The 27967-nt window shown below is 44.8% G+C and overlaps 1 protein-coding gene across 2 annotated transcripts in view; it reads right to left on the bottom strand.

The window, feature by feature from the left end:
* Positions 1–27967, bottom strand: part of LOC134356477 (CDK5 and ABL1 enzyme substrate 1-like) — a 213411-nt gene that overhangs the window by 118380 nt on the left and 67064 nt on the right. For both annotated transcript variants that reach the window (XM_063067438.1, XM_063067435.1), the window contains exons 2-3: positions 8260–8331; positions 5458–5550 (exon numbers count right to left, since the gene is read on the bottom strand). In XM_063067438.1, coding sequence (XP_062923508.1) covers positions 5458–5550; positions 8260–8331 — 165 coding nt within the window. The remainder of the gene's footprint in view (positions 1–5457; positions 5551–8259; positions 8332–27967) is intronic.

The raw sequence follows: 27967 nt of genomic DNA on the forward strand, positions 1-27967 counted from the left end.
CTAACCCATCCCTCCTACCTCTTCATCCAGGTAATTTATAAAAATCACAAAGAGGAGGGGTTGCAAAGCAGGTCCCTGCAGAACACCACTTGTCACCGACCTCCATGCTGAATATGAACCTTTAGACACTAGAATACTACAGCACAGTACAGGCCCTTCAGCCCTCGATGTTGTGCCGACCCATATATTCCTTTAAAAAAAGTACTAAACCCACACTACCCTGTAACCCTTTATTTTTCTTTCATCCATGTGCCTGTCCAAGAGGCTCTTAAATACCTCTAATGTTTTAGCCTCCACCACCATCCCTGGCAAGTCATTCCGGGCAATACAACCCTCTGTGTAAAAAACTTAGCCCTGATGTCTCCCCTAAAGTTCCCTCCCTTAACTTTGTACGTATGCCCTCTGGTGTTTGCTATTCATGCCCTGGGAAACAGGTACTGGCTATCCACCCTATCTATGCCTCTCATAATCTTGTAGAACTCTATCAAGTCCCCTCTCATCCTTCTACACTCCAAAGAGAAAAGTCCCAGCTCTGCTAACCTTGCCTCCTAAGACTTGTTTTCCGATCCAGGCAACATCCTGATAAATCTCCTCTGCACCCTCTCCATAGCTTCCACAACCTTCCTATAATGAGGTGACCAGAACTGAACACAATACTCTAAGTGTGGTCTCACCAGAGATTTGTAGAGTTGCAACATGACCTCTCTACCCTTGAACTCAGTCCCCCTATTAATGAAGCCTAGAATCCCATAGGCCTTCTAAACTATCCTATCAACCTGTGCAGTGACCTTGAGGGATGTATGGATTTGAACCCCAAGGTCCCTCTGTTCATCCACACTCTTAAGTAACCAACCATTTACACTGTACTCAGCCTTCTGGTTTGTCCTTCCAAAACACATCACCTCACACTTATCCAGATTGAACTCCATCTGCCACTTTTCTGTCCAACTCTGCATCCTGTCTATATCGTCTTGTAACCTTTGACAACCTACAGCTCCATCCACAACTCCTCCAATCTTCGTGTCATCCGCAAACTTACTCACCCATCCTTCCGCCTCTTCATCCAGGTCATTTATAAAAATCACAAATAGCAGGGGTCCCAGGACAGATCCTTGCAGCACTCCACTAGTCAACAACCTCCAGGCAGAATACTTTCCTTACACTACTACCCTCTGCTTTCTTCCTTTAAGTCAATTATTTATCCAAACAGCCAAGGTTCCACTGATCCCATGCCTCATGACTTTCTGGATGAAGTCTCTCATGGGGGAGCTTGTCAAGTTCCTTGCTAAAATCCATGTAGACCACATCTACCGCCCTACCCTCATCAATTTTTTTTGTTACTTCTTCAAAAAACTCAATTAGGCTCGTGAGGCACGACCTTCCCTTCACAAAGCCATTCAATAGGTGGTGCCTCAGGGTGGCATAGATCATTAAGTATCATCACCACCCAGGAGGAGGTACAGGAGCCTGAAGGTGCACACTCAAAGTATTAGGGACAGCTTCTTCCCCTCTGCTATTTGATTGCTGAATGGTCAATGAATACGACCCATTTTCTCTCTTTTTGCATTACTTACTTTTTTCATATTTCTTATTGTAGTTTGTCATAACTTTTTATATATTGCACTGTACTGCTGCCCCAAAACAAAAACATTTCACAACATACGTCAGGGATAATCAACCCAATTCTGATAAGTGCCCTGTCATTTCTCAAATAATATCCGGGGATCTTTCACTGCACAGGAAAGGGTATGTAAAGCCTTAGTTTAAAGACTCACTTAACCATATAACAATTACAGCACGGAAACAGGCCATCTCGGCCCTTCTAGTCCGTGCCGAACTCTTACTCTCACCTAGTTCCACCGACCTGCACTCAGCCCATAATCCTCCATTCCCTTCCTGTCCATATATTTATCCAATTTAACTTTAAATGACAACATCGAACCTGCCTCAACCACTTCTGCTGGAAACACATTCCACACAGCTACCACTCTCTGAGTAAAGAAGTTCCCCCTCATGTTACCCCTAAACTTTTGCCCTTTAACTCTCAACTCATGTCCTCTTCTTTGAATCTCCCCCACTCTCAATGGAAAAAGCCTATCCACGTCAACTCTATCTATCCCCCTCATAATTTTAAATATCTCTATCAAGTCCCCCCTCAACCTCCTACGCTCCAAAGAATAAAGACCCAACTTGTTCAACCTTTCTCTGTAACTTAGGAGATGAAACCCAGGTAACATTCTAGTAAATCTTCCCTGTACTCTCTCAATTTTGTTACATCTTTCCTATAATTCGGTGACCAGAACTATACACAATACTCCAAATTTGGCCTTACCAATGACTTGTACAATTTCAACATTACATCCCAACTCCTATACTCAATGCTCTGATTTATAAAGGCCAGCATACCAAAAGCTTTCTTCACCACCCTATCCACATGAGGTTTCACCTTCAGGGAACTATGCACCATTATTCCTAGATCCCTCTGTTCTACTGCATTCTTCAATGCCCTACCGTTTACCATGTATGTCCTATTTTGATTAGTCCTACCAAAATGTAGCACCTCACATTTTTCAGCATTAAACTCCATCTGCCATCTTTCAGCCCACTCTTCTAACTGGCCTAAATCTCTCTGCAAGCTTTGAAAACCTATCTCATTATCCACAACTCCACCTATCTTAGTATCATCTGCATACTTACTAATCCAATTTATCACCCCATCATCTAGATCATTAATATATATGACAAACAACATTGGACCCAGTACAGATCCCCGAGGCACACCAGTAGTCACCGGCCTCCAATTTGACAAACAGCTATCCACCACTACTCTCTGGCGTCTCCCATCCAGCCACTGCTGAATCCATTTTACTACTTCAATATTAATACCTAATGATTGAACCTTCCGAACTAACCTTCCGTGTGGAACCTTGTCAAAGGCCTTACTAAAGTCCATATAGACAACATCCACCGCTTTATCCTCGTCAACTTTCCTAGTAATCTCTTCAAAAAATTCAATAAGATTTGTCAAACATGACCTTCCACGCACAAATCTATGTTGACTGTTCCTAATTTGAAAGGCAACATTTCAGTTTGGGTCATTAGTGTAGGAGTCATGTACAAAAATGGTAGTCTCCATTACTGACTGAAGGTTGAAGAGCACCAAATCAGAGTCATAGAGGACAACAGCACAGAAACAGGCCTTTCAGCCCATCTAGTTCATACCAAACTATTATTCTGCCTACTCCTATTGACCTACACTGGGACCATAGCTCTCTACACCCCTCCCATCCAAACTTCTCTCAAATGTTGAAATCAAACTTGATTGTTCCACTTCCACTGGCAGCACATTCCACACTCTCATCGCCCTCTGAGTAAAGAAGTTTCCCCTCATGTTCCCCATAAACTTTCACCTTTCACCCTTAACCCATGACCTCTAGCTCTGGGGGCTGGGGGTAGGGGTGGGGGGTGAAGACTGGGACAACAGCAGTTGGTATGTGGAGATGTGGCTGGTACGTGCAGGGCAAAGATGGAATGTAGACAGTGGTAGCCTGTGTTGTTCATCCACATTGTGGAACTGGAGGGTAGGTGTTGGTGCTGAGGGAGTATTGGGTGCCTTGACACCTGGACTGGTGTGCTGAGGGGTGTGAACAGGAGGGCAATTGTCACACCTATAGAAGAATAGCTTTAACTCATTATCCCTTTCACGGCTGCATTCCAAGGCTTCACAGCTGGGCTGATTGATGTTCTTCATGCCTCTTCACACCTCCCGTGTGCTCCTCTGCACAAGCTTGTCCTCCAGCTCTCCCCGTATTCCTCTTTAGCCACCTTGATCTTCTCCATTAGCTCCATCTGCACACGTTTCAATCCTTTCCTGTCTCCTGATCTAAGGGCTCTCTTTCTGTGGCTGAGAAGACGCACCCTAACAGCACTGTGGGTGTACCTGCATCTCAGGGACTGCAGCGGTTCAAGAAGGCAGCTCGTCACCACCTTCTCAAGGGTATCAAGGGATAGGCAATAAATGCTGGCTTAGCTGGTGACACCCACAACACAGGAGCCCCTCAGGGCTGTGTACTAAGCCCCCTCCTTTACTCTCTGTAAACCCATGTCTATGTCGCCACCCACAGCTCCAATATGCCAATTAAGTTTGCTGACGACACTACACTGATTGGCCTAATCTCAAATAATAATGAGGCCGCCTACAGGGAAGAAGTCATCACCTTGACACAGTGGTGTCAAGAAAATAACCTCTCCCTCAATGTTGCAAAAACAAAGGAGCTGGTTGTAGATTGCAGGAGGAATGGAGACAGGCTAACCCCTATTGACATCAATGGATCTGGGGTTGGGAGGGTGAACAGCTTTAAATTCCTCAGCATAAACATCACTGAGGATCTCGCGTAGTCTGTTCATTCCAGCTGTGTGGTGAAGAAGGCACAAGAACACCTCTTTCACCTCACACAGTTGAAGAAGTTTGGCTTGGGCCCCCAAATTCTAAGAACTTTCTAGAGGGGCACAATTGAGAGCATCCTGACTGGCTGCATCACTGCCTGATATGGGAAATGTACTTCCCTCATTCGCAGGACTCTGCAGAGAGTGGTGCGGACAGCCCAGCACATCTGTAGTTGTGAACTTCCCATGATTCAGGACATTTACAAGGACAGGTGTGTAAAAAGGGCCCATAGGATCATTGGGGACCCGAGTCACCCCAACCACAAACTGTTCCAGCTGCTACCATCCGGGAGATGGTACCACAGCATAAGAGCCAGGACCAGCAGGCTCCAGGACAGCTTCTTCCACCAGGCGGTCGGAATGATTAATTCATGCTGACACAACTGTATTTCTATGTTATATTGACCATCCCATTGTACATAATATTTATTATAAATTACTATAAATTGCACGTTGCACATTTAGACGGAGACGTAACATAATGATTTTTACTCCTCGTGTATATGAAGGGTGTAAGTAATAAAGTCAGTTCAATTCAATTCAAATGAATAAATAAAGAAAAATCAGTAACTCCATTAATGTCCTCACCATATGGTTCACCAATCACATTCCAGTCACCTCAAAGCAGCCCTTTAAGGCCTCTAGTGCCTCTGGAGCCCATTTCTTTACTATCTTGGTGGTAGCTGGTTGTTGCTGTACTTCGGTCATGAAGTGAACCATGTTGTGATCCGATGGGGGAAGAGCTGTGGAGCTATATCCATCTTTAACCTTTAATGTAGTGTTATATCACTGTGTCAAACACTACACAATACTATAAGATTACCTAAGATCTTCTAGCAGCTTCTGTCTCCGCTGGTCTGCTTTTGATCTATATATTACCACCGTTGCCGAGTGACAAGACATACTGAGGGTTGTCCAAAGACAGCTAAATTAAAATACCATTGGATAAAATGCTCATGCACTCACATTAAACTTTCAATTTTGAATTAATTTTTAAAAAGAACATCAAACCTGCCGTTCCTGGTGTCGTGTTGTCGCATGTTTTTGATAAAGTGAATCTTCTTAAAGCTCTTTGGTCTGGGAGAACCTGACAGAGTCCGACATCTGGAAAAAAAACAAGTTAAACATAAGTCATGAGACTGAGTGAGAGCAAGTCCCCCCACCTTCAGTAATTGGTGCGTGACAGAAATCCGGACTGGTGGTCCCATAGGGTCCACACCAGTTCTGAGACTGATTAAATTAAATCCCCCCACCCTCAGTAACTGGTGTGTGAGATCCACACCAATAATGTGAGCGAGACTGATTCCCATGGAGGGCACATGATAGTTACATAACCAATCTTTGTAGATTGTATGAGTACCCCACACACTCAGTGACAACTGGAATCAGCCCATCATGTGGCAGCGGCTCAATGCGTGAAAGCATGCAGACACGGTCAAGGGGTTCAGTTGTTAAAAAAAAACATAGAAAACCTACAGCACGATATAGGCCCTTCGCCCACAAAGTTGTGCCGAACATGTCCCTACCTTAGAAATTACTAGGCTTACCTATAGCCCTCTATTTTTCTAAGCTCCATGTACCCATCCAAAAGTCTCTTAAAAGACCGTATTGTATCTACCCCCACCACCGTTGCCGGCAGCCCATTCCACGCACTCACCACTCTCTGAGTAAACAACTTACCCGATATCTCCTCTGTACCTACTCCCAAGCACCTTAAACCTGTGTCCTCTTGTGGCAACCACTTCAGCCCTGGGGAAAAGCCTCTGGCTATTCATACGATCAATGCCTCTCATCATCTTATACACCTCTATCAGGTCAACTCTCATCCTCCGTCTCTCCAAGGAGAAAAGGCCAAGTTCACTCAACCTATTCTCATAAGGCATGCTCCCCAATCCAGGCAACATCCTTGTAAATCTCCTCTGCACTCTCTCCATAGCATCCACATCTTTCCTGTAGTGAGGCGGATGGGAAGATTATTCAGATTAAACATCAGAAATTACAAAGAAATGTGATCTAAGTGACTTTGACCATGGAATGATTGTTGGTGCCAGATAGGGTGGTTTGAGTATCTCAGAAACTGCTGATCACTGGGATTTTCACACAAAACGATCTCTAGGGTTTATAAGGAATGGTGTGAAAAACAAAAAAATCCAGGGAGCTGCAGTTGTGTGGGTGAAAATGCCTTGTTAATAAGAGAATCAGAGGAGAATGGGCACACTGATTCAAGCTGACAGGAAGGGGACAGTAAACCAAATAGACATATTTAATAACAGTGGCGTGCAGAAGAGGATCTCTGAACGCACAACACATCTAACCTTGAAGTGGAGGGACTACAGCAGGAGAAGGTCACGAACGTACACTCTGTGATCCCTTCATTCCGTACAGGAGGTATGTAATAAAGTTGCCACCAAGTGTTTACTTTTCCGTGAAGAATGGATCTTTTGCAATGTAATCCTTCAATGCATCAATAGTTCATCCTTGATATTGTAGAGCTGGGACGAATCTACCTGAGGCAACAACTCAGCATGTCTGCAACATTGCAGTTTGATGGAATGGATGTGATTCACTTGCATTCTGGGCAAAAGAGTGGTTTCACAATACTGAGAGAGCCTCCATTGGTCAGGGTCCACCACGGACATTATGTCCCAGCTTTCTACATGATATGCAAGCCAGACCAGTACGATATGGAGAGCAAACTGTTGCCCATGCAGCAGGCTCCTCCTCTCCACACAGCTGAACAAAGGAAAGGCAGAGACCAACGCAGTTTGGCACCAGTGGCATCACAAGAATTGCCAGTCAACATTGAACAGCATAGGACTGCCTTAGGGACTCCAGCTCCAGATTTTTCCTCAGGGTTTACTCCTGATGCCTTCCCCATGAGTGGGTATAGCCACAAGGCAGTGGAGGTTTGAGATCAGAGTTTTCCTTCTCCTAGCCAACCACGGCTGATGAGCCCCATCTGCTCAAAGTGACTGGTTTTAAGGCGCCAGTAACCCACCTTTTTTCCTTCTCCTGTCAACAGAAAAAGTTCTACTGGGCTGAGCAGTGTAACGTGCTTCAAGGTTTCACTGCTAATGTAATGGTTTCTCTGTAGCAGCAATGTTTGGGTTACATCTAGAGATAATGGGGGCTTTGGAATGTGCACCATCCAATGAGAAGAATGTTGATCTTCCTGTCAGTCTGAGAGAAGGGATTTTGTGGTCTTTTGTTGGGGAGAGATGGAGAGAGAGGATGCGAGTGGAGAGAGTTGGTAGACCGCCAGACGGAGTGGATTTGGACTGGAGGGTCCGTGGGTCCATGACGCTCAGAGAAGATCGACGGGGAACAAATGGATGGAAACGTGAGCTCCAACGTGCACATTAGACTGTTTCATTGAAATGGGCCCCTTTCTTTTTTTTTGTTTCTTTACTAACCTTTAGTCAAATTGAAAATTATAAAGCTCAGTCGTTGAATTGCATATTGTATACTGTTTGTTATTTCGTGGTACTGATTTGTAACAGGGAACACATCACGCAGCATCCACCCAAACAAGATTTCTCAAGTTGGGCTGGGCCGGAGGCTGTCTTCCCCAAGATTAAGCCGCTAGTCGAACCTGAGGGTTACAGTAGTTAAGTCACACGTGAAGGCCAGGAGCTGGACTTGGTTGTCAGAGGCTGTTTGAGACACATGCATTGGGAGCACAGTGGAACTGATCCCCACTACTGCCTCTCACACCCCAGCACCAATGACAACCCGAACGAATCATAATACTGCAGCATTAGAACTGTGTCACAAAGTCAAGAGTGCTTCTGTTATCACCAATCATTTTCATACCTCCGCAATGGGGCATTTTCCTCAATGTCTTCCAGAGTCTCCAATGAAGAACGCTGAGAAACCAAGCGGCGCCTGGAAGGAACAAGACCACACAATGAAACTCTGCTATACATACTCCAATTCAACCCACAATGACTGAGGAACAATCTCTGCACCTGCGGATCAGTACAGGACAGAACTGCTATTTCAAAAAAAAATCCTTTGGTAATTTTGCACCGGAAACAATATTTAGAAATATTATTTTTGGCCAGAAATGTCACAGTGTGTTTCTCTGGATTTTCAGCATCTGCACAATCTTTTGTGCTTAATGTTTAGAAATTCCTCTTTTTCTGTGGTGAAATTTCTGAAACCAAATTATACGAACTTGGACAGGTTGTGGGGGAGAACACACAGACAAATTGTACAAGTGTCATCAGAGATCTTTCATCATGGACCAGAATGGTCTATGTTCTACTACCCAGCGAATGTTGAAATGCCTTGATAGAGTGGAGACGGAGAGTATGTTTCCTATAGTGGGGGAGCGTAGGACCAGTGGGCACTGCCTCAGAATAGAAGGACATCCATCTAGAACAGAGATGAGGAGGAATTTCTTTAGTCAGAGGGTGGTGAATCTGTGGACTTCATTTTTACAGATGACTTAGAGCAGAAGTTGATAGATTCTTGATTAGTCAGGGCAGGGAGAAGGCAGGAGAATGGGGTTGAGAGGGATAATAAATGAGCCATGATGGAATGGAAGAGCAGACTCAACGAGCCAAATGTTCTGATTGTGTTCCTATGTCTTATAAGACCATAAGACATAGTAACAGAATTAGACCATTTAGCCCATCAAGTCTGCTCTGCCATTCAATCATGGCTGATGCCTATTCCGCCCCCCCCCCCCTCAGCCCCACTCCCTGGCCTTCTCACCGTAACCTTGGATGCCATGTCCAATCAAAAACCTAACACACTCTGCCTTAAATACACCCAACGTCCTGGCCTCCACAGCTGCCTGTGGTAACAAATTCCACAAAATCACCACCCTCTGGCTAAAGAAATTTCTCCGCATCTCTGTTTTAAATTAACGCCCCTCTATCCTAAGGCTGTGCCCTCTCGTTCTAGACTCCCCCACCACGGGAAAAGTCTTTTCTACACCAACTCTATCTAGGTCTTTCAAAATTCGAAAGGTTTCAATGATATACCCACTCATCCTTCTAAATTCCAGCAACACAGAGCTATCAAACATTCCTATATGATAACCCTTTAAACTTCTCCAATGCCAACATACAGTATCTTTTCTAAAATGAGCGCCCAAAACTGTACAGTACTCAAGGTGAAGCCTCACCAGTGCCTTATAAAGCCTCAGCATCACATCCCCGCTCCTGTATTCTAGACAGCTTGAAAAGAATGCTAACATTGCATTGCCCTTCCTCACCATGCAAACGTCACTCCACTCGTTAAAAGGGAGAAAGGCAAAATAAAGGAAATTATAGGCCAGTTAGCCTAACCTCAGTGGCTAAGAAAACGTTGGAGTCCATTATTAAGGATGAGGTTTTGGGGTACTTGGAGGCTAATGTGAAAAGTAGTCAAAGTCAGCATGGTTTCTATAACGGAATATCTTGCCAAAGCTGTTAGAGGTCTTTGACGAAGTAACAAGCAGGGTGGACAAAGAAGAGGCAGTGGATGTCATTTACCTGGATTTTCAGAAGGTATTTGTTAAGGTGTCACACATGAGGCTGCTTAACAAAATAAAATCCGGTGGCATTACAGGAAAGATACTGGCATGTATATAGAGGAATGGCTGACAGACAGGAGGCAGCGAGTGGGAATAAAGGGGTCTTTTTCTGGTTGGCTGCCAGTGACTAGTGGTGTTCCTCAGGGGTCAGTATTGGGATCACTAATTTTCACGTTGTTTATCAATGATTTGGATAATGGAATTGACAGCTTTGTGGCAAAGTTTGTGTGGAAGATACAAAGGTAGGTGGAGGGGTAGGTAGTGCTGAGGAAGCAATGCGATTGCAGCAGGACTTAGACAAATTGGAAGAATGGGCAAAAAAGTGGCTGATGGTATACAGTGTTGAGAAATGTATGATAATGCATTTTCGTAAAAGGAACAATGGTGCTGACTATTATCTAGATGGGGAGAAGGTTCAAACATCAGAGGTGCAGAGGGCCTTAACAGTCCTCGTTCAAGACTCCCAGGAGGTTAAATTACAGGTTCAGTCTGTGGTAAAGAAGGCAAATGCAATGTTGGCATTTATTTCAAGAGGAATAGAATATAAAAGCAAGGAGATAGTGCTGAGCCTTTATAATCACTAATCAGGCAGCGCTTGGAGTATAGTCAATAGTTTTGGGCCCCGTATCTCAGAAAGGATATGTTGTCATTGGAGAGAGTGCAGAGGAGGTTCACAAGCATGATTCTGGGAATGAAGAGGTTAACATGAGGAACGTTTGCAGATTGGGGCCGGAAACTGGAATTAAGAAGAATGCGCGGTGATCTCATTGAAACCTACCAAATGTAGAAAGGACTAGGTAGGTGGAGAGGATGTTTCTCACAGTAGGGGTATCCAGAACTAGAGGATACAGTCTCCAAATTGTGGGGCGACCTTTTACAACAGAGATAAGGAGGAATTTTTTTTATAGAAGAGATTAATGAATCTGTGGAATGCTTTGCCACAGACTGCAGTGGAAGCCAAGTCCATGGGCATATTTCAGGCAGAAGTTGATCATTTCCCAATCGCTTAGGGCATCAAAAGATATGGCGAAAAGACAGTGTATGGGGTTGAGTGGGATCCAGGATCAGCCATGATGGAATAGTGGAGCAGACTTGATGGGCTGAAAGGCCTAATTCTGCAACCATGTCCAATGGTCTTCTGGTCTTCTGGACTCTACCTGCAACTTAACCTTCAGGGTGTTCTGCACAAGGAATCCCAAGTCCCTTTGCATCTCAGATTTTTTGATTTTCTCCCCATTTAGAAAATAGCCTGGACATTTATTTCAAATACCAAAGTGCGTGATAATGCATTTTCCAATGTTGCATTTCATTTCTCCGAATCTGTCTAAGTCCTGCTGCATCCTACTTGATTGCTCAACACCACCTGCCCTCCACCAATCTCCGTATTATCTGCAAATCTGGCAAAAAGCTTATCGATCCCATCATCTAAATTATTGACATACAGCACAAAAAGAATTGTCCCAACACTGACCCCTGCGGAACATCACTAGTCACTGGCAGCCAAGCAGAAAAGGTTCCTTTTATTCCCACTCTTTGCCTCCTACCAATCAGCTAATGCTCTATCCATGTTAGTAACTTTCCAAGCTCTTAACTTGGTAAGCAGCCTCATATGTGGAACTTTGTCAAAGGCATTCTGAGAGTGCAAATATACAACATCCGCTGCATCCTCTTTATCTATCTTACTTGTAATCTCATCAAAGAATTCCAACAGGTCTGTCAGGCAGGATTTTCCCTGAAGGAAACCATGCCGACTTTGTACTATCTTGTCCTGTGTCACCAAGTGCTCCATCACCTCATCCTTAACAATTGACTCTAACATCTTCCCAACCACAGAGGTCAGGCTAACTGGTCTATAACTTCTTTTCTGCTGCCTTCCACTTTTCTTAAAGAATAGAGTGACATTTAAGAAATCATATGGTGCATTGGCCTTCATCAATCATGGGATTGAGTTTAGGAGCTATAATATTGCAGCTATATAGGACCCTGGTCAGACCCCACTTCAAGTTCTGTGCTCAGTTCTGGTCGCCTCACTACAGGAAGGATGTAGAAACCATAGATTAGATTATTAGATTACGAGGACACTCAGTCCTCGTTTATCGCCATTTAGAAATGCATGTATTAAAAAATGATACAATGTTCCTCCGGTATGATATCACAGAAACACAAGACAGACCAAGACTAAAACAGACAAAAACCACATAATTATAACATATAGTTACAACAGTGCAAAGCAATACCATAATTTGATAAGAGCAGACCATGGGCACGTTAAAAAAAAGTCTCAAAGTCCTAATAGCCCCAACATCTCACACAGATGGTAGAAGGGAGAAACTCTCCCTGCCATGAGCTTCCAGCGCAGCAAACTTGCCGATGCAGCATCCTGGAAGCACCCGACCACAGTCCGACTCTGAGTCCGTCCTCTGACTAGCCCTCCGACACCGAGCACTAAGCACCATCTCTGCCGAGAGCTTCGACTCTGGCCCCAACCACCAAGCAACAGGCAAAGCCGAGGATTTGCGGCCTTCCCCCCGGAGATTTCAGATCACACAGTCGCAGTGGCAGCGAAGCAGGCATTTCAGAAGTTTCACCAGATGTTCCTCCGTGCTCTCACATCTGCCTCCATCAAATCAGAATTGTGCACGGCCTCCTACTTGACAGATTACAGTTATCATCACCGGAGAGGCCGTGCGCGCTGCATCGCACTGCCATCTTCTCCTCCTCCCGAAAGGGTGCAGAGGAGATTTACAAGGATGTTGCCTGGATTGGGGAGCATGACTTATGAGAGTAGGTTGAGTGAACTCGGCCTTTTCTCCTTGGAACGATGGAGAATGAGAGGTGACCTGATAGAGGTGTATAAGATGATGAGAGGCATTGATCGTGTGGATAGCCAGAGGCTTTTTCCCAGGGCTGAAATGGCTAACACGAGAGGGCACAGTTTTAAGGTGCTTGGAAGTAGGTACAGAGGAGATATCAGGGGTAAGTTTTTTTTTTACACAGAGAGTGGTGAATGAATGGAATGGGCTGCCGGCAACATTGATGGAGGCAGATATGATAGGGTCTTTTAAGAGGCTACTGGACAGATACATGGAGCTCAGAAAAATAGAGGGCTATGGGTAAACCTAGGTAATTTCTCAGGTAAGAACACGTTCGGCACAGCTTGGTGGGCTGAAGAGCCTGTATTGTGCTGTAGGTTTTCTACGTTTCTGTTTGCAATTTTCCAGTCCTCTGGCACCATACCAGGGTCCAATGATCTTTTAACAATCATTACTAATGCCTCCACGATCTCTACCGACACCTCCTTCAGAATCCTAGTGTGCAGTTCATCTGGTCTGGGTGACTTATGTACTCTTAGGTCTTTCAGCTTTTTGAAAGACCTTAATTACCTTCTCCCTTGTAACAGTAACTGCACTTCATTCTCTTCCCTCATGCACTTCATCATCTGGCACACTGCTAGTGTCTTCCACAGTGAAGACTGATTCAGTTCATCTGCTAGCTCCTTGTCCTCCATTATTATTTGTCCAGCCTCATTTTCCCTTAGGGAACAGTGATCACAATATGATCAAGTTCGCTTTGAAATCTGAGAAGGAGAAACTTAATTCCAATGTGTCAGTATGACAGTGGAATAAAGGAAATTGCAATGGCATGGGAGAGCAATTGGCCAAAGTTGGCTGGATAAGGACTCTAGCAGGAAGGACAGCAGAACAGCAATGGCTGGAATTTCTGTGAAAAATGAGGGAAGTGCAAGACAGATATATTCCAAATAAGAAGAAATTTTTAAATGGAAGAAGGACACGACCATGGCTGAAAATTGAAGTCAGAGCCAAAGTTATAGAAAAAGAGAGGGCATACAAGGAAGCCAAAGCTAGTGGGAAGACAGAGGATTGGAAAGCTTTTAAAAACTTGCAGAAGGAAACTAAGAAGGTCATTAGGAAGGAGAAGATGAATTATGAAATGAAGATGGTGACTAATATCAAAGAAGATATTAAAAGCTTTTTTGTGTATAAAGGGTAAAAGAGAGTTGAGGGTAAATATAGGACCAATACAAAATGACGGTAGACATATTGTAATGAGAGGTGCAGAGATGGCAGAGGAGCTGAATGCGTATTTTGCATCAGTCTTCACAGTGGAAGACATCTGCAGTGAAAATTACGACTGAGAAGGTGCTCAGGGAGCTTAATCGTTTGAGGGTGGATAAATCTCCTGGACCTGATGGAATGCACCCTCAGGTTCTGAAGGAAGTAGTTGGAGAGATTGCAGAGGCATTAATAACGATCTTCCAAGAATCGATAGATTCTGGCATTGTACCGGATGACTGGAAAATTGCAAATGTTACTCCGCTATTTAAGAAGGGTGGGAGGCAGCAGAAAGGAAACTATAGACCTGTTAGCCTGACATCAGTGGTTGGAAAGTTATTGGATTTGATTGTTAGGGATGAGATTACAGAGTACCTGGAGGTACATGACAAGATAGGCCAAAGTCAGCATGGTTTCCTGAAAGGAAAATCCTGCCTGACAAACCTACTGCAATTTTTTGAGGAAATTACAGGCAGGGTAGACAAAGGAGATGTAGTAGATGTGGTGTACTTGGATTTTCAGAAGGCCTTTGACACGGTGCTGCACATGCAAGGTAAGAGCCCATGGAATTACAGGGAAGTTACTAGCATGGGTGGAGCATTGGCTGATCAGCAGAAAACAGAGAGTGGGAATAAAGGGATCCTATTCTGGCTGGCTGCCGTTTTCCAGTGGAGTTCCACAGTGGTCGGTGTTGGGACCACTGCTTTTTATGATGTATGTCAATGATTTGGACTATGGGGTTAATGGATTTGTGGCTAAATTTGCCAATGATACAAAGGTAGGTGGAGGAGCGGTAGTGTTGAGGAAACTGAGTGCCTTCAGAGAGAACTGAGATGTGGAGAAATTACTTTAGTCAGAGGATGGTAAATCTGTGGAATTTGTTGCCGCGAGTGGCTGTGGAGGCCAAGTCATTGGGTGTATTTAAGGTAGAGATAGATAGGTTCTTGATTAGCCAGGGCATCAAAGGGTATGGGGCGTAGGCAGGGGAGTGGGAATGACTGGAAGAATTGGATCAGTCCATGATTGAATGGTGGAGCAGACTCAATGGGCTAAATGGCCTGCTTCTGCTCCTATATCTTATGGTCTTATGTCTCTTTTATTATTTTAAATCACCCCCCCCCCCCATTAGCTCTAACAAACCTGCTTGCAAGATTATTAGTTCCCCTCGGGTTTAGGTGCAATCTGTCACTTTTGACAGGTCACACCACCCCCAGAAGAGATCCCAATGATCGAAGAACCTGAAGCCCTGCCCCCTGCACCAGATCATCCTGTTTTCACCTTCACTGGAGCATGGCACAGGGAGCAATGCAGATATTACTACCTGGGAGGTCCTGCTTCTCAGCTTTCTACCTAGCTCTCCAAATTCTCTTCTCAGGATCTCTTTGCTTTTCCTTCCCATGTTATTGGTATCAATATGTATCAAGACATCTGGCTATTTTCCCTCCCTCTCCAAAATGCTGTGGATGTGATCCGAGACATCCCTCACCCTGGAACCTGGGAGGCAACATTCATTTAGGAGTCCCATGCACGTCCACATTATCTCCTGTCTGTTCCCCTGACTCTTGAGTTCCCTATCACTACCGCTCTTCTCTTCTCCTTCTTTCTCTTCTGCACCATGGACCCATGCTCAGTGCAGTAACCCGGTCTCCGTGGCATTCTCCTGGGAGGTCATTCCCCACAGCAGTATCCAAAGCCGTGTCCTTACTATTGAGCGGAATGGCTCTGCACAAATGGCCTCTTCACATTTCCATTTCTCCTGACAGTCACCCAGCTACTCGCCTCCTACAACTTAAGGAGTGATTTCTTCCCTGTAACTCGGATCAATGATCTCCTCACTCCCGAACAAGTCGAGGGGCATCCAGCTGCAGCTCCAGAGCCCTAACGTGGTTCTCAAAGTGCAGCAGCCGGACACAACATGCAGATGTAGTTCTCCATGAGATTCCCAGTCTTCCAGGAGACTCTGGCATGAAGAACACACAACAGCCACTTACTACATTGGGCACGGTAAGAGAAAACAGCAGGTAACGTTTGCTGAAATATATTTGGTAATTCAGTTCCAGACTGCTGGCTGATTTGTTCTTCTTGAGGTTTGTTGTAATCTTCCCCACTGTTGACTATTCATCCCACAAAATGAACATTCTATCACTTTGCAAAATTAGAAAAAGATGTTTTGTTTTGACTGAAGACTGAATTAATATACTGCAGATTTGGAACAGCTGTAGTGGTAGCTGTGATCCTTACAGAACACCCCTTGACACCTTCTGCCACGCAAATCTGCCAGCCTTCTCTAACTAACCATTCAATTGTGCCCATTTTGTTTATTTAGAGATACAACATGGAACGGGCCCTTGTTGCTCTTCGAGCCATGTCACCTAGCAACCCACCGATTTAACTATAGCTTAATCACAGGACACTTTACAATTATCAGTGAACCTACTAACTCTTTGGACTGTGGGTTGAAACCGGAACAGCCAGAGGAAACGGATGTGTAAACAGGAAGGAACATACAAACCTGTTTATAGAGGATGTTGGAATTGAACTCTAAACTCCAACACCAAGATGTAATAAAGTTCCGCTAACTGCTACGTTACCATGGCCTCTCATGTAGATTAGTGTTTGTCACCTTTAAATTTCAATTTTTTGTTCGATTTTATTCGCCATTAATGCACTTATGTAATGCCTCCTGTTTATTGGGAGACAGTTCACCCCATGCCGCCAGTCTGATCAATACTGAAGCAATGGAGATCGCTGATATTTTTGACACCTTCCTATCACAGCCTGTGATTGGACCAGCACAACTTCAATGTCAAAAGCAGAATCAGGTTTAATATTAATGGCATGTGTCATGAAAATTGTATGCAAAAAAACATAAATTACAATTTTTATATATATATTAAAAAAAAGTGAAATAGTGTACATTGGTTCATTGTCCATTCAGAAATCTGTTGGCAGAGGAAAGAATGCTGTTCCTAAAACACTGAGTGTGTGTCTTCAAGCTCCGGTACCTCCTCCTTGATGGTAGCAGTCAGACCCAAAGGCTTCTCAAAAAACAGGATGGACTGAACTGCTGATTCGGTGAAGGCAAAAGGTGGAGGTCTATGTTTCATGGATAAACTCTTCGTGGAGTTCAGATACTGTGTTCTGTCAAACTCTTGTTCCCACGCCCTGGAACATCTATCGATTAAGTGCTGACCATATACTTAACAAGAGAGTTGTCCTCTGTGACCCTGATCACAGTTTACCTACGGCCAAAAGCCAACGCTAATCAGGTACTTAAGATACTGAATGCTGCCATTGGGAAACAGCCCACCCCGACGCATTTCAGGTCCTATCTGGGAACTTCATTCAGGATTGATTGAAGAAATCTTTACCCAATTATCATCAGCATATAACCTGCAGCACCAGAGGTCCCAAGACACTAGACCACTGGTATATCAAGATAGGGAATGCCGACCATTCCATGCCCAGACTGCATTTTGGGAATTCTGATCATTTGGTTGTCTGCATACTGGCAGAGGCTGATGAGCAAGGCTCCAGAGATCAAGACAACAACGAGGTGGTTGTGGGAGACAGAGGAGTGACTGTGGGATTGCTTCGAGTCGTGTGCCGCACTCAAAGACTCATCAGAGGTTCTGAATGAATACAACACAGTCGTCGCAGACTTTCTTAACACATTTGTAGACAAGTGTGTCCCCACAAAATCATTCAGACTCTTCCCCAAGCAGAAGCCCTGGATAAACCGTCCGATCCAAAATATGCTAAGAGCCAGATCAAGGGCATTCAAGTCTGGCGACCAACTAAGATACAAGAGGTGCACATGAACTGCTGAAGGAACTCAGCAGGTCAGGCAGTATCTATAGAAAAAAGTGCAGTTGACGATTTGGGCCGAGACACTTCAGCAGGACTGGAGAAAAAAATGATGAGAAGTAGATTTAAAAGGTGGGGAAGAGGAGAGAAAAATACAAGGTGATAGTGAAACCTGAAGAGGGAGAAATGAAGTGAAGAGCTGGTGAAAGAGATACAGGACTGGAGAAAGGGGAATCTGATAAGAGAGGGCAGAAGGCCATGGAAGAATCCAAAGGGGGCAGGGTCACCAGAGGCAGGCGATGGGTGGGCAAGGAGATCAGTTGAGAGAGGGAAAAAAGGGATGGGAAATGGTGAAGGGGGGTTGAGGGGCATTACCAGAAGTTCAAGAAATCGAAGTTCATGCCATTAGTTTGGAGGCTACCCAAATGGAACATAAGGTGTTCCTCCACCCCGAGTGTGGCCTCCTTGCAACAGTAGAGGAGGCCATGGATTGACATATCGGAATGGGAATGGGAAGTGGATTAAAACTGGTGGCCATTGGGAGATCCTGCTTCTTCTGGTGGACAGTGCATAGGTGCTCGGTGAAGCAGCCTCCCAACCTGCGTCGGGTCTCACTGATGTACAGGAGGCCACACCGGGAGCACCAAGCACAGTAAATGACCCCAGCAGACTCACAGGTGAAGAGTCGCCTCACCTGGAAGGACTGTTTGCGGCCCTAATGGTAGTGAGGGAGGAGGTGTAGGGATAGGTGTGGCACTTGTTCCGCTTGCTTGTTGGGTGTATTTAAGGTGGAGATTGGCCACCACATCAAAGGTTACTGTGTTCAGTTCTAGTCATCTCACTGCTTCTGTGTTTAGTGCTGGTTACTTCACGACAAGAAGGATGTGGATACTATAGAGAGAGTGCAGAGGAGATTTACAAGGATGCTGCCTGGATTAGAGGATGTACCTTATGAGAATAGGTTGAGTGAACTTGGCCTTTTCTCCTTGGAGCGATGGAGGATGAGAGGTGACCTGATACAGGTGTATAAGATGATGAGAGGCATTGATCGTGTGATCGTGTGGATAGTCAGAGGCTTTTTCCCAGGGCTGAAATAGCTAACGGGGGGGGTGGGGGCATAGTTTTAAGGTGCTTGGAAATAGGTACCGAGGGGATGTCAGGGGTAAGTTTTTCAGACAGAGGGTGGTGGTGGTGGTGGAAGCGGATACAACAGGGTCTTTTAAGAGACTCTTAGATAGATACATGGAGCTTGGCAAAATAGAGGGCTATGTGCTAGGGAAATTCTAGGCAATCTCTAGAATGGGCTACATGGTCAGCACAACATTGTGGGCCGAAGGGCCTGTAATGCATTGAAAATTTCTATGTTCTCTATGTTTTATGTTACAGGAAGAAGGTCAGGGAGTGGGCTGAGGAGAGTAGAAAGGGTTAGCCTTGACTGAATGGCACAGCAGACTTGATGGGCCAAATGGCTTAAATCTGCCCCAATGTCTTATGGTCTTTTGGTCTTAAATTTGCCTTAATTTCCATTATATACTGCTCAACTGATTTGATTTATTGTCAATAATAAATAAGAAATCCCCCTTCGTCAATCTGCATTCACACCAAATTCAGGCGATCTAAGGCAACGCACACAAAATGCTAGAGGAACACAGCTGGTCAGACAGTATCCATGGAGGGGAATAAACAGCTGACCTTTCGAGCCAAGCCCTTCATCCGGACTGGAAAGGAAGGGAAATGTCAGAATAAGAAGGTGGACGGAGGGGAAAGAGGATAAACTACATGGTGATAGATGAGACCGGTGAGGGAGAAAGTGAGTGGGTGGGTGAGGGAGGATGAGGTAACAAGCAGAGAGGTGACAGGTGGAAAAAGTAAAGAGCTGAAGAAGAAGGAACATGATAGGAGAGGACAGCAAACCATAGGATAAAGGGGAGGAGGAGGGGGCACCAGAGGGAGTTGATAGGCAGCTGAGGAAAAGAGAGGAGTGAGAATAGGAAATGGAAAAATAGAAAATGGGAAGGGGGAGAAATTACTGGAAGTTAGAGAAATCAATGTTCATGCCATCAGGTTGGAGGCTACACAAACAGAATATGAGGTGTTGCTCTTCTGATCTGAAAGTGGCCTTGTCATGGCAGTAGAACAGGCCATGGACTGACATGTTGGAATGGGAATGAGGACTGGAATTAAAATGAATGGCCACTGGGAAATCCTGCTTTTTGTGAATGGAGCCAAGGTGCTCTACAAAGCAGTCGCAGTCCACCAATGTAAAGGAGACTACATCAGGAGTGCCAGATACAGTAGATTCACAGGTGAAGTGTTTGCTCACCTGGGAGGACTGTTTGGGGCCCTGAATAATGGTGACTGGCAGGTGTGCAGTTCTGCCATTTGCAGAGCTAAGTGCTACGAGGGAGATCAGTGGGGAGGGACAAATGGACAAGGGAATCACAGAGAGAGCAATTCCTACAGAAAGTGGTGGGGGCGGGGAAATTGAAGGTGTGTCTTGTGGTAGGATCCCATTGAAGATGACGGTTGCAAAAAATTATGTGTTGGAACTCCTCAAAGGATTTAATTTATAACTTGGCAAATGGATGATAGAAAAATGGAGGGCTACGTAGGAGGGAAGGGTTGATTAACTTGGAGTAGATTAAAAAGTCTGCACAATATTGTGTGCCAAAGGACCTACACCGTGCTGTAATGTTCTATGTTTCATACACTTTAATATGTGTTTTTTCTACCGTCTCCCCACTCCCTCAGATACTGAGTGCACTGTAACTCAGACATGACGAGTGCTCGAGGTCACACACAAAACCTCTCCAAGTACCTGCACCCAACTCTGACAGTCACACCCTCAATTTTTGTACATGTGTGTACCTGCGTTCAGAGTGAAACTATTCAGAATGATTTTCCAGGTACATTATTCTAAGCCAGAGGATTGCAACTCCAGGTACATTATTCTAAGCCAGAGGATTGCAAATGCCTGTGAGAAAATGAGGAAGTATGTTAAATATACTGTACATATTTTAATAACAAATTGAGTAACAATAAAATAATATAAACGACTATAGCCCGGTAGCATTCACATCTACAGTGATGAAATGCTTTGAGAGGTTGGTCATGTCTAGACTGAACTCCTGCCTCAGCAAAGACCTGGACCCATTGCAATTTGCCTATCGCCACAATAGGTCAACAGCAGATACAATCTCAATGGCTCTCCACATGGCTTTAGACCACCTGGACAACACAAACACCTACGTCAGGATGTTATTCATCAACTATAGCTCAGCATTTAATACCATCATTCCCATAATCCTGATTGAGAAACCTGGGCCTCTGTACCTCCCTCTGCAATTGGATCCTCGATTTCCTAACCAGGAGATCATAATCTGTGTGGATTGGTGATAATATCTCCTCCTCACTGACGATCAACACTGGTGCACCTCAGGGGTGTGTGCTTAGCCCACTGCTCTACTCTCTCTATACCCATGACTGTGTGGATAGGCATAGCTCAAATACCATCTATAAATTTGCTGATGATACAACAAATTGGTTGTTGGTTGAATCTCAGGTGGTGACGAGATGGCGTACAGGAGTGAGATATGCCAACTAATGGAGTGGTGTCGCAGGAACAGTATGGCACTCAACATCAGTAAGACAAAAGAGCTGGTTATGGACTTCTGAAAGGGTAAGACGAAGGAACATATACCAATCCTCATAGAGGGATCAGAAGTGGAGAGAGTGAGCAGTTTCAAGTTCCTGGGTGTCAAAATCTCTGAGGATCTAACCTGGTCCCAGCAAAATGATGTAGTTATAAAGGAGGCAAGACAGCGACTATATTTTGTTAGGAGTCTGAAGAGATTTGGTATGTCAACAAATACACTCAAAAATTTCTAGAGTTGTACTGTGGAGAGAATTCTGACAAGCTGCATCACTGTCTGGTATGGAGGGGCTACTGCGCAGGACCAAATGAAGCTGCAGAAGGTTGTAAATCTAGTCAGTTCCATCTTGGGTACTAGCCTACAAAGTACCCAGGACACCTTCAAGGGGCAGTGTCTCAGAAAGGCAGCGTCCATTATCAAGGACCTCCAGCACACGGGGCATGTCCTTTTCTCACTGTTACGATCAAGTAGGAGGTACAGAAGCCTGAAGGCACACACTCAGCGATTCAGGAACAGCTTCTTCCCCTCTGCCAACCAATTCCTAAATGGACATTGAACCCTTGGACACTACCTCACTTTTTTTATATATTATTTTTGTTTTTGCACTATTTTTAATCCATTCAATATACATACACTGTAATCAATTTATTTATTATTGTTATTATTTTATTTTGTTTCTTTTCTACTATATTATGTATTGCATTGAATGGCTGCTGCTAAGTTAACAAATTTCAAGACACATGCTGGTGATAATAAACCTGATTCTGATTCAGATTCTGAATAAATTTATTCTGACTGATCTGAAAGGAGGTGAATTCCTTCAAATAAAATGGGAACTGGAATTGTCTCAGAGTTTAAAAACTCTCATCAGTTCAGTAGTGATGACAGATTACTGGTGAAATCAGAGTAGGCCGCTTATAAAGGGAAAACACTTTTCACTGATCCTCAGTAAATGTGGCAATAACAAAACCAAGAAAAATACACAAAACGCTGGAGGAACGCAGCAGGTCCTTAGGAGACAGACAAGTGGGTAACAGTCAGGAGAAGAAGGTCAGATGCTAGAGAGTACCCCTGTGGCTGTCCCCTTAACAATAAGTACTCCAGTTTGAGTACTGTTGGGGAGGGGGCCAGACTACCTGGGGAAAACAACAGTGGCCGCACCTCTGGCACACAGTCTGGCCCTGTGGCTCAGAAGGGGAGGGAAAGGAAGAGGATGGCAGCAGGCAAGAGGTCCTGAAAACAGACTACAGGGAGTTAGGAAGGAAGTTGAGAAGCAGGACTTCAAAGGTAGTCATCTCGAAATTACTGCCTGTGCCACAAAAAGTGTGTATACAAATAGAGTGAGGTGGAGGATAAATGCGTGGCTGAGGGACTGAGCAGGGGGCAGGGATTCAAATTTCTGGATCAGTGGGACTTCTTCTGGGCCAGGAGTGACCTTTACAAAAAGGACGGGTTGCACCTGAATCTGAAGGGGACCAATATCCTGGAAGGAAGGTTTGCTAAGGCTATTCGGGAGAGTTTAAACTAGAAATTGCTGGGGGATGGGAACCGAACTGGAGATGGAGGAAGGGGCGGTTGGCTCACAATAGAGAAAGCATGGAGACAGTACGAGAGGGAAGATAGGAAGGTGATAGAAAAGGGATACGCTCAGACCGATGGTTTGAGATGTGTCTATTTTAATTCAAGAAGCATCATGAAAAAAGCGGATGAGCTTAGAGCGTGGATCAGTACTTGGAGCTATGATGTTGTGACCATCACAGAGACTTGGATGGCTTAGGGGCAGGAATGGTTACTTCGAGTGCCAGGCTTTAGATATTTCAGAAAGGACAGGGAGGGAGGAAAAAGAGGTGGGGGTGTGGCACTGTTGATCAGAGATAGTGTCACGACTACAGAAAAGGAGGAAGTCATGGAGGGATTGTCTACTGAGTCTCTGTGGGTGGAAGTTAGAAACAGGAAGGGGTCAATAACTCTACTGGGTGTTTTTTATAGACCACCCAGGGACATTGAGGAGCAGATAGGGAGACAGATTCTGGAAAGGTGTAATAATAACAGGGTTGTCGTGGTGGGAGATTTTAATTTCCCAAATATTGATTTGGCATCTCCATAGAGCAAGGGGTTTAGATGGGATGGAGTTTGTTAGATATATTCAGGAAGGTTTCCTGACACTGTAGAGGCTGTATTTGATCTGGTATTGGGAAATGAACCTGGTCAGGTGTCAGGTCTCTCAGTAGGAGAGCATTTTGGAGATAGTGATCACAATTCTATCTCCTTTACCATAGCATTGGAGAGGGATAGGAACAGACAAGTTAGGAAAGTGTTTAATTGGAGTAAGGGGAAATATGAGTCTATCAGGAAGGAACTTGGAAGCATAAATTGGGAACTGATGTTCTCAGGGAAATGTACGGAAGAAATGTGACAAATGCTCAGGGGATATTTACGTGGAGTTCTTCAAAGGAACGCTCCAATGAGACAGGGAAAGGATGGTAGTGTACAAATGCTGTTGTAAATCCAGTCAAGAAGAAAAGCTTACAAAAGGTTCAAAAAACTAGGTAATGATAGAGATCTAGAAAATTAAAAGGCTAGCAGGAAGGAGCTTAAGAATGAAATTAGGAGAAACAGAAGGGGCCATGAGAAGGCCTTGGTGGACAAAATTAAAGAAAACCCCAAGGCATTCTACAAGTATGTGAAGAACAAGAGGATAAGATGTGAGAGAATAGGACCAATCAAGTGTGACAGTGGAAAAGTGTGTACAGAACCAGAGGAGATAGCAGAGGTACTTAATGAGTACTTTGCTTCAGTATTCACTAAGGAAAAGGATCTTGGCGATTGTAGGGATGACTTACAGTGGACTGAAAAGCTTGAGTATGTAGATATTAAGAAAGAGGATGTGCTGGAGCTTTGGGAAAACATCAAGTTGGTTAAGTCGCCGGGACCGAATGAGATGTACCCCAGGCTACTGTGGGAGGTGAGGGAGGAGATTGCTGAGCCTCTGACAATGATCTTTGGCATCATCAATGGGGACAGGAGAGGTTCTGGAGGATTGGAGTGTTGTGGATGTTGTTCCTTTATTCAAGAAAGGGAGTAGAGATAGAGGGAGTGTTGCAAATGTTGTTCCCTTATTAAAGAAAGGGAGTAGAGACCAGTGAGGAAATTATAGACCAGTGAGTCTTACTTCAGTGGTTGGTAAGTTGATAGAAAAGATCCTGAGAGGCAGGATATATGAACATTTGGAGAGGCATAACATGATTAGGAATACTCAGCATGGCTTTGTCAAAGGCAGGTCGTACCTTATGAGCCTGTTTGAATTTTTTGAGGATGTGACTAAACACATTGATGAACGTAGAGCAGTAGATGTAGTGTATATGGATTTTAGCAAGGCATTTGATAAGGTACCCCATGCAAGGATTATTGAGAAAGTAAGGAGGCATGGGATTCAAGGGGACATTGCTTTGTGGATCCAGAACTGGCTTGCCCACAGAAGGCAAAGTGTGGTTGTAGATGGGTCAAATTCTGCATGGAGGTCGGTGACCAGTGGTATGCCTCAGGGATCTGTTCTGGGACCCCTTCTTTTCGTGATTTTTATAAATGACCTGGATGAGGAAGTGGACGGATGGGTTAGTAAATTTGCTGTATTGTGCTGTAGGTTTTCTACGTTTCTAGGTCAGTCAGCATCTACAGAGAGAAATGAAGAGTCAACGTTTTGGGCTGAGACCCTTCATCAGCACTGGAAAGGAAGGGGGTGAAACCAGAATAAGGTGGGGAAAGGTGAAGAAGGATAAACTGAGAGGTGATAGGTGCGACCAAGTGAGGGGTAAGGTGAGTGGGTAGGGGCACCTGGCTTCACCTATCATCTTCTAGCTTGTATTCGAGGTGACCTGATAGAGGTGTACAAGTTAATGAGAGGCGTTGATCATGTGGATAGTCAGAGGCTTTTTCCCAGGGCTGAAATTGCTAACACGAGAGGGCACAGTTTTAAGGTGCTGGGGAGCAGGTACAGAGAAGATGTCAGGGGTAAGTTTTTTTATGCAGAGAGTGGTGAGTGCGTGGAATGGGCTGCTGGCATTGGCGGTGGAGATGGATACGATAGGGTCTTTTAAGGGACTCCTGGATAGATACATGGAGCTTAGAAAAATAGAAGGCTATGGGTAAAGCCTGGGTAATTTCTAAAGAAAGTACATGTTCGGCACATCATTGTAGGCCAAAGGGCCTGTCTGGTGCTATAGGTTTTCTGTTTCTAAATACAGCAGGTGGGTTGCTGGGCTGTGTGACTTGTTGGACCTGGAGAGCCTGTTCCACGCCGCATCTCTCCTGTTCCCACATCCGATGAAACATTTGCAGCCAAGCATTCTGCCAATCCAGTTGGAAACATTGTGAACCCCAGTGAACGCGGAAGACAATCTATTATTCTTTAAAAGTGTTGAGTGATTTAGTTGAGCACTTCATGCATCATGCTCTGAGTCTGAATTGTACAATTAATGGCCATGCCACAGTACCAACCTTTTCTAAGCAGAGTTCTTATTCTGTTTGGTCAGCAGACCAGGCTCTCCGCCAGAGAAACAAACAATATCAACCTGTAATCCTGGTTTTGGAGCTGGCAGCCAGTAAGGGAAAGAGAGCCTTTGCATGAAACGACTGAGGTAGGAATTAAGCTGAAGACCGGATCAGTGCCTCCTCAATACAGTGACTTTTGGAAATTGCACGGAGCGTAATCTCACAGCAATCACTCATTGCCTGCTTCAAGAAGGCTTCAAATACACAAGTGCCCAAGAACAGTGTGGAGATCTGCATCAATGACTATCACCCAATTGCACTTACATCCAAAGTGATGAAGTGTTTTGAGAGGCTGGTATTGAAACGTAACAGCTCCTGCCTGAGAGGCGATTTGGATCCATTCAATTTGCCTACTGGTGGAACAGGTCCACAACAGATGCCATCACTCAGTCCGGGATTTTTACTCCTCATGTATACGAAGGATGTGAGGAAAAAAGTCAATTCAATTCATTTTTTTTTTTTTGCTGTGTGCGTGCGTGCTTCCATCCGTGTGTGTGCGATGTTGGCGGGACGACGTCTTTTTCATGCCTTTACAAGGCGCGGAGCCAGAGAGAGAGAGAGAGAGAGAGAGAGAGAGAGAGAGGGAGACTGTGTGGCTCGCCACTCCTCACACAGACATTTCGCAGTATTTTTCCCTTTATTTTACTTGGTTGAGTTGCGATCTTGAGCGGACCCGACTGGGCTCGAACCTGGGAACCTCCGTTCCAGAGTCCGGCACTGATGTCATTGCGTCACCAGCCGGCCCAAAGTCAATTCAATTCAATTCAATTCCACCTGGACAACAAACATGCATACATCAGATGTTCTTCGTCATTTACAGCTCAGCCTTCAATACCATCAACCCCACAAAACTAATCAATAATCTCCAAGACCTTGGCCTCAATACCTCAACAGGGCAGCGTGCTTTGCCCCCTGCTCTGCTCGCTTTATACCTACGACCGTGTGGCTGAGCACAGCTCCAATACTACATTCAAGTTTGCTGATGACACCACTGTTATAGGCCGAATCAAATGTGGTGATAAATCAGCATTCCAGAGGGAGATTGAAGATCTGGTTGAGAGGTGCCATAACAACAACCTCTCACCCATTGTCATCAAGACCAAGGTGCTGATTGTAGACTTCAGGAGGGGAAACCAGAGGTCCGTGAGCCAGTCCTCATCGGAGGATCAGAGGTGGAGAGGGTCAGCAACTTTAAATTCCTGGGTGTTACTACTTCAAAAGACCTGTGCTGGACCCGGCACATTCGTGCAAGCAACTGCGAAGAAAGCGCAGCAGCACATCGATTTCCTCAGGGGTTTGCAGGGACTCAGCATGACTTCTACCACTTTGGCAAACTTATATCCATATAACAATTACAGCACGGAAACAGGCCATCTCAGCCCTTCTTCTACAGGTGTGTACTGGAGAGTACATTGACCAACTGCATCGCAGCCTGGTATGGAAACACTTCAAGGAAAGATCCTGCAAAAAGCAGTAGATTTGGCCCAGTACATCACAGGTAAAGCCCTCTCCACCATTGAGCACATCTACAGAAGCATTGTCACAAGAAAGCAGCATGCACCATTAGAGATCCCCACCACCTAGGTCATGGTCTCTTTTCGATGTCGCCATCGCGTAGAAGGTACAGGAGCCTCAGGACTTGCACCAGCAGGTTCAAAAACATTTACTCCACCTCAACCATCAGGCTCTTGAATAATATACACAACATTACTTGCCCCATCACTGAAATGTTCCCACAGCGAATAATCTCAGTTTAGACCGTAAGACATAGGAGCAGAATTAGGCCATCCAGCCCAATGAGTCTGCTCCGCCATTCAATCACAGCTGATCCTCAGCCCTACTCCCCGGCCTTCTCCCCACAACCTTTGAAGCCGTGTCCAACCAAGAACCTATCAGGCTTTGCCTTTTGCCTT

This window comes from Mobula hypostoma, chromosome 1 (assembly GCF_963921235.1).
Source record: "Mobula hypostoma chromosome 1, sMobHyp1.1, whole genome shotgun sequence".
In the NCBI taxonomy this organism is placed as follows: domain Eukaryota; kingdom Metazoa; phylum Chordata; class Chondrichthyes; order Myliobatiformes; family Myliobatidae; genus Mobula; species Mobula hypostoma.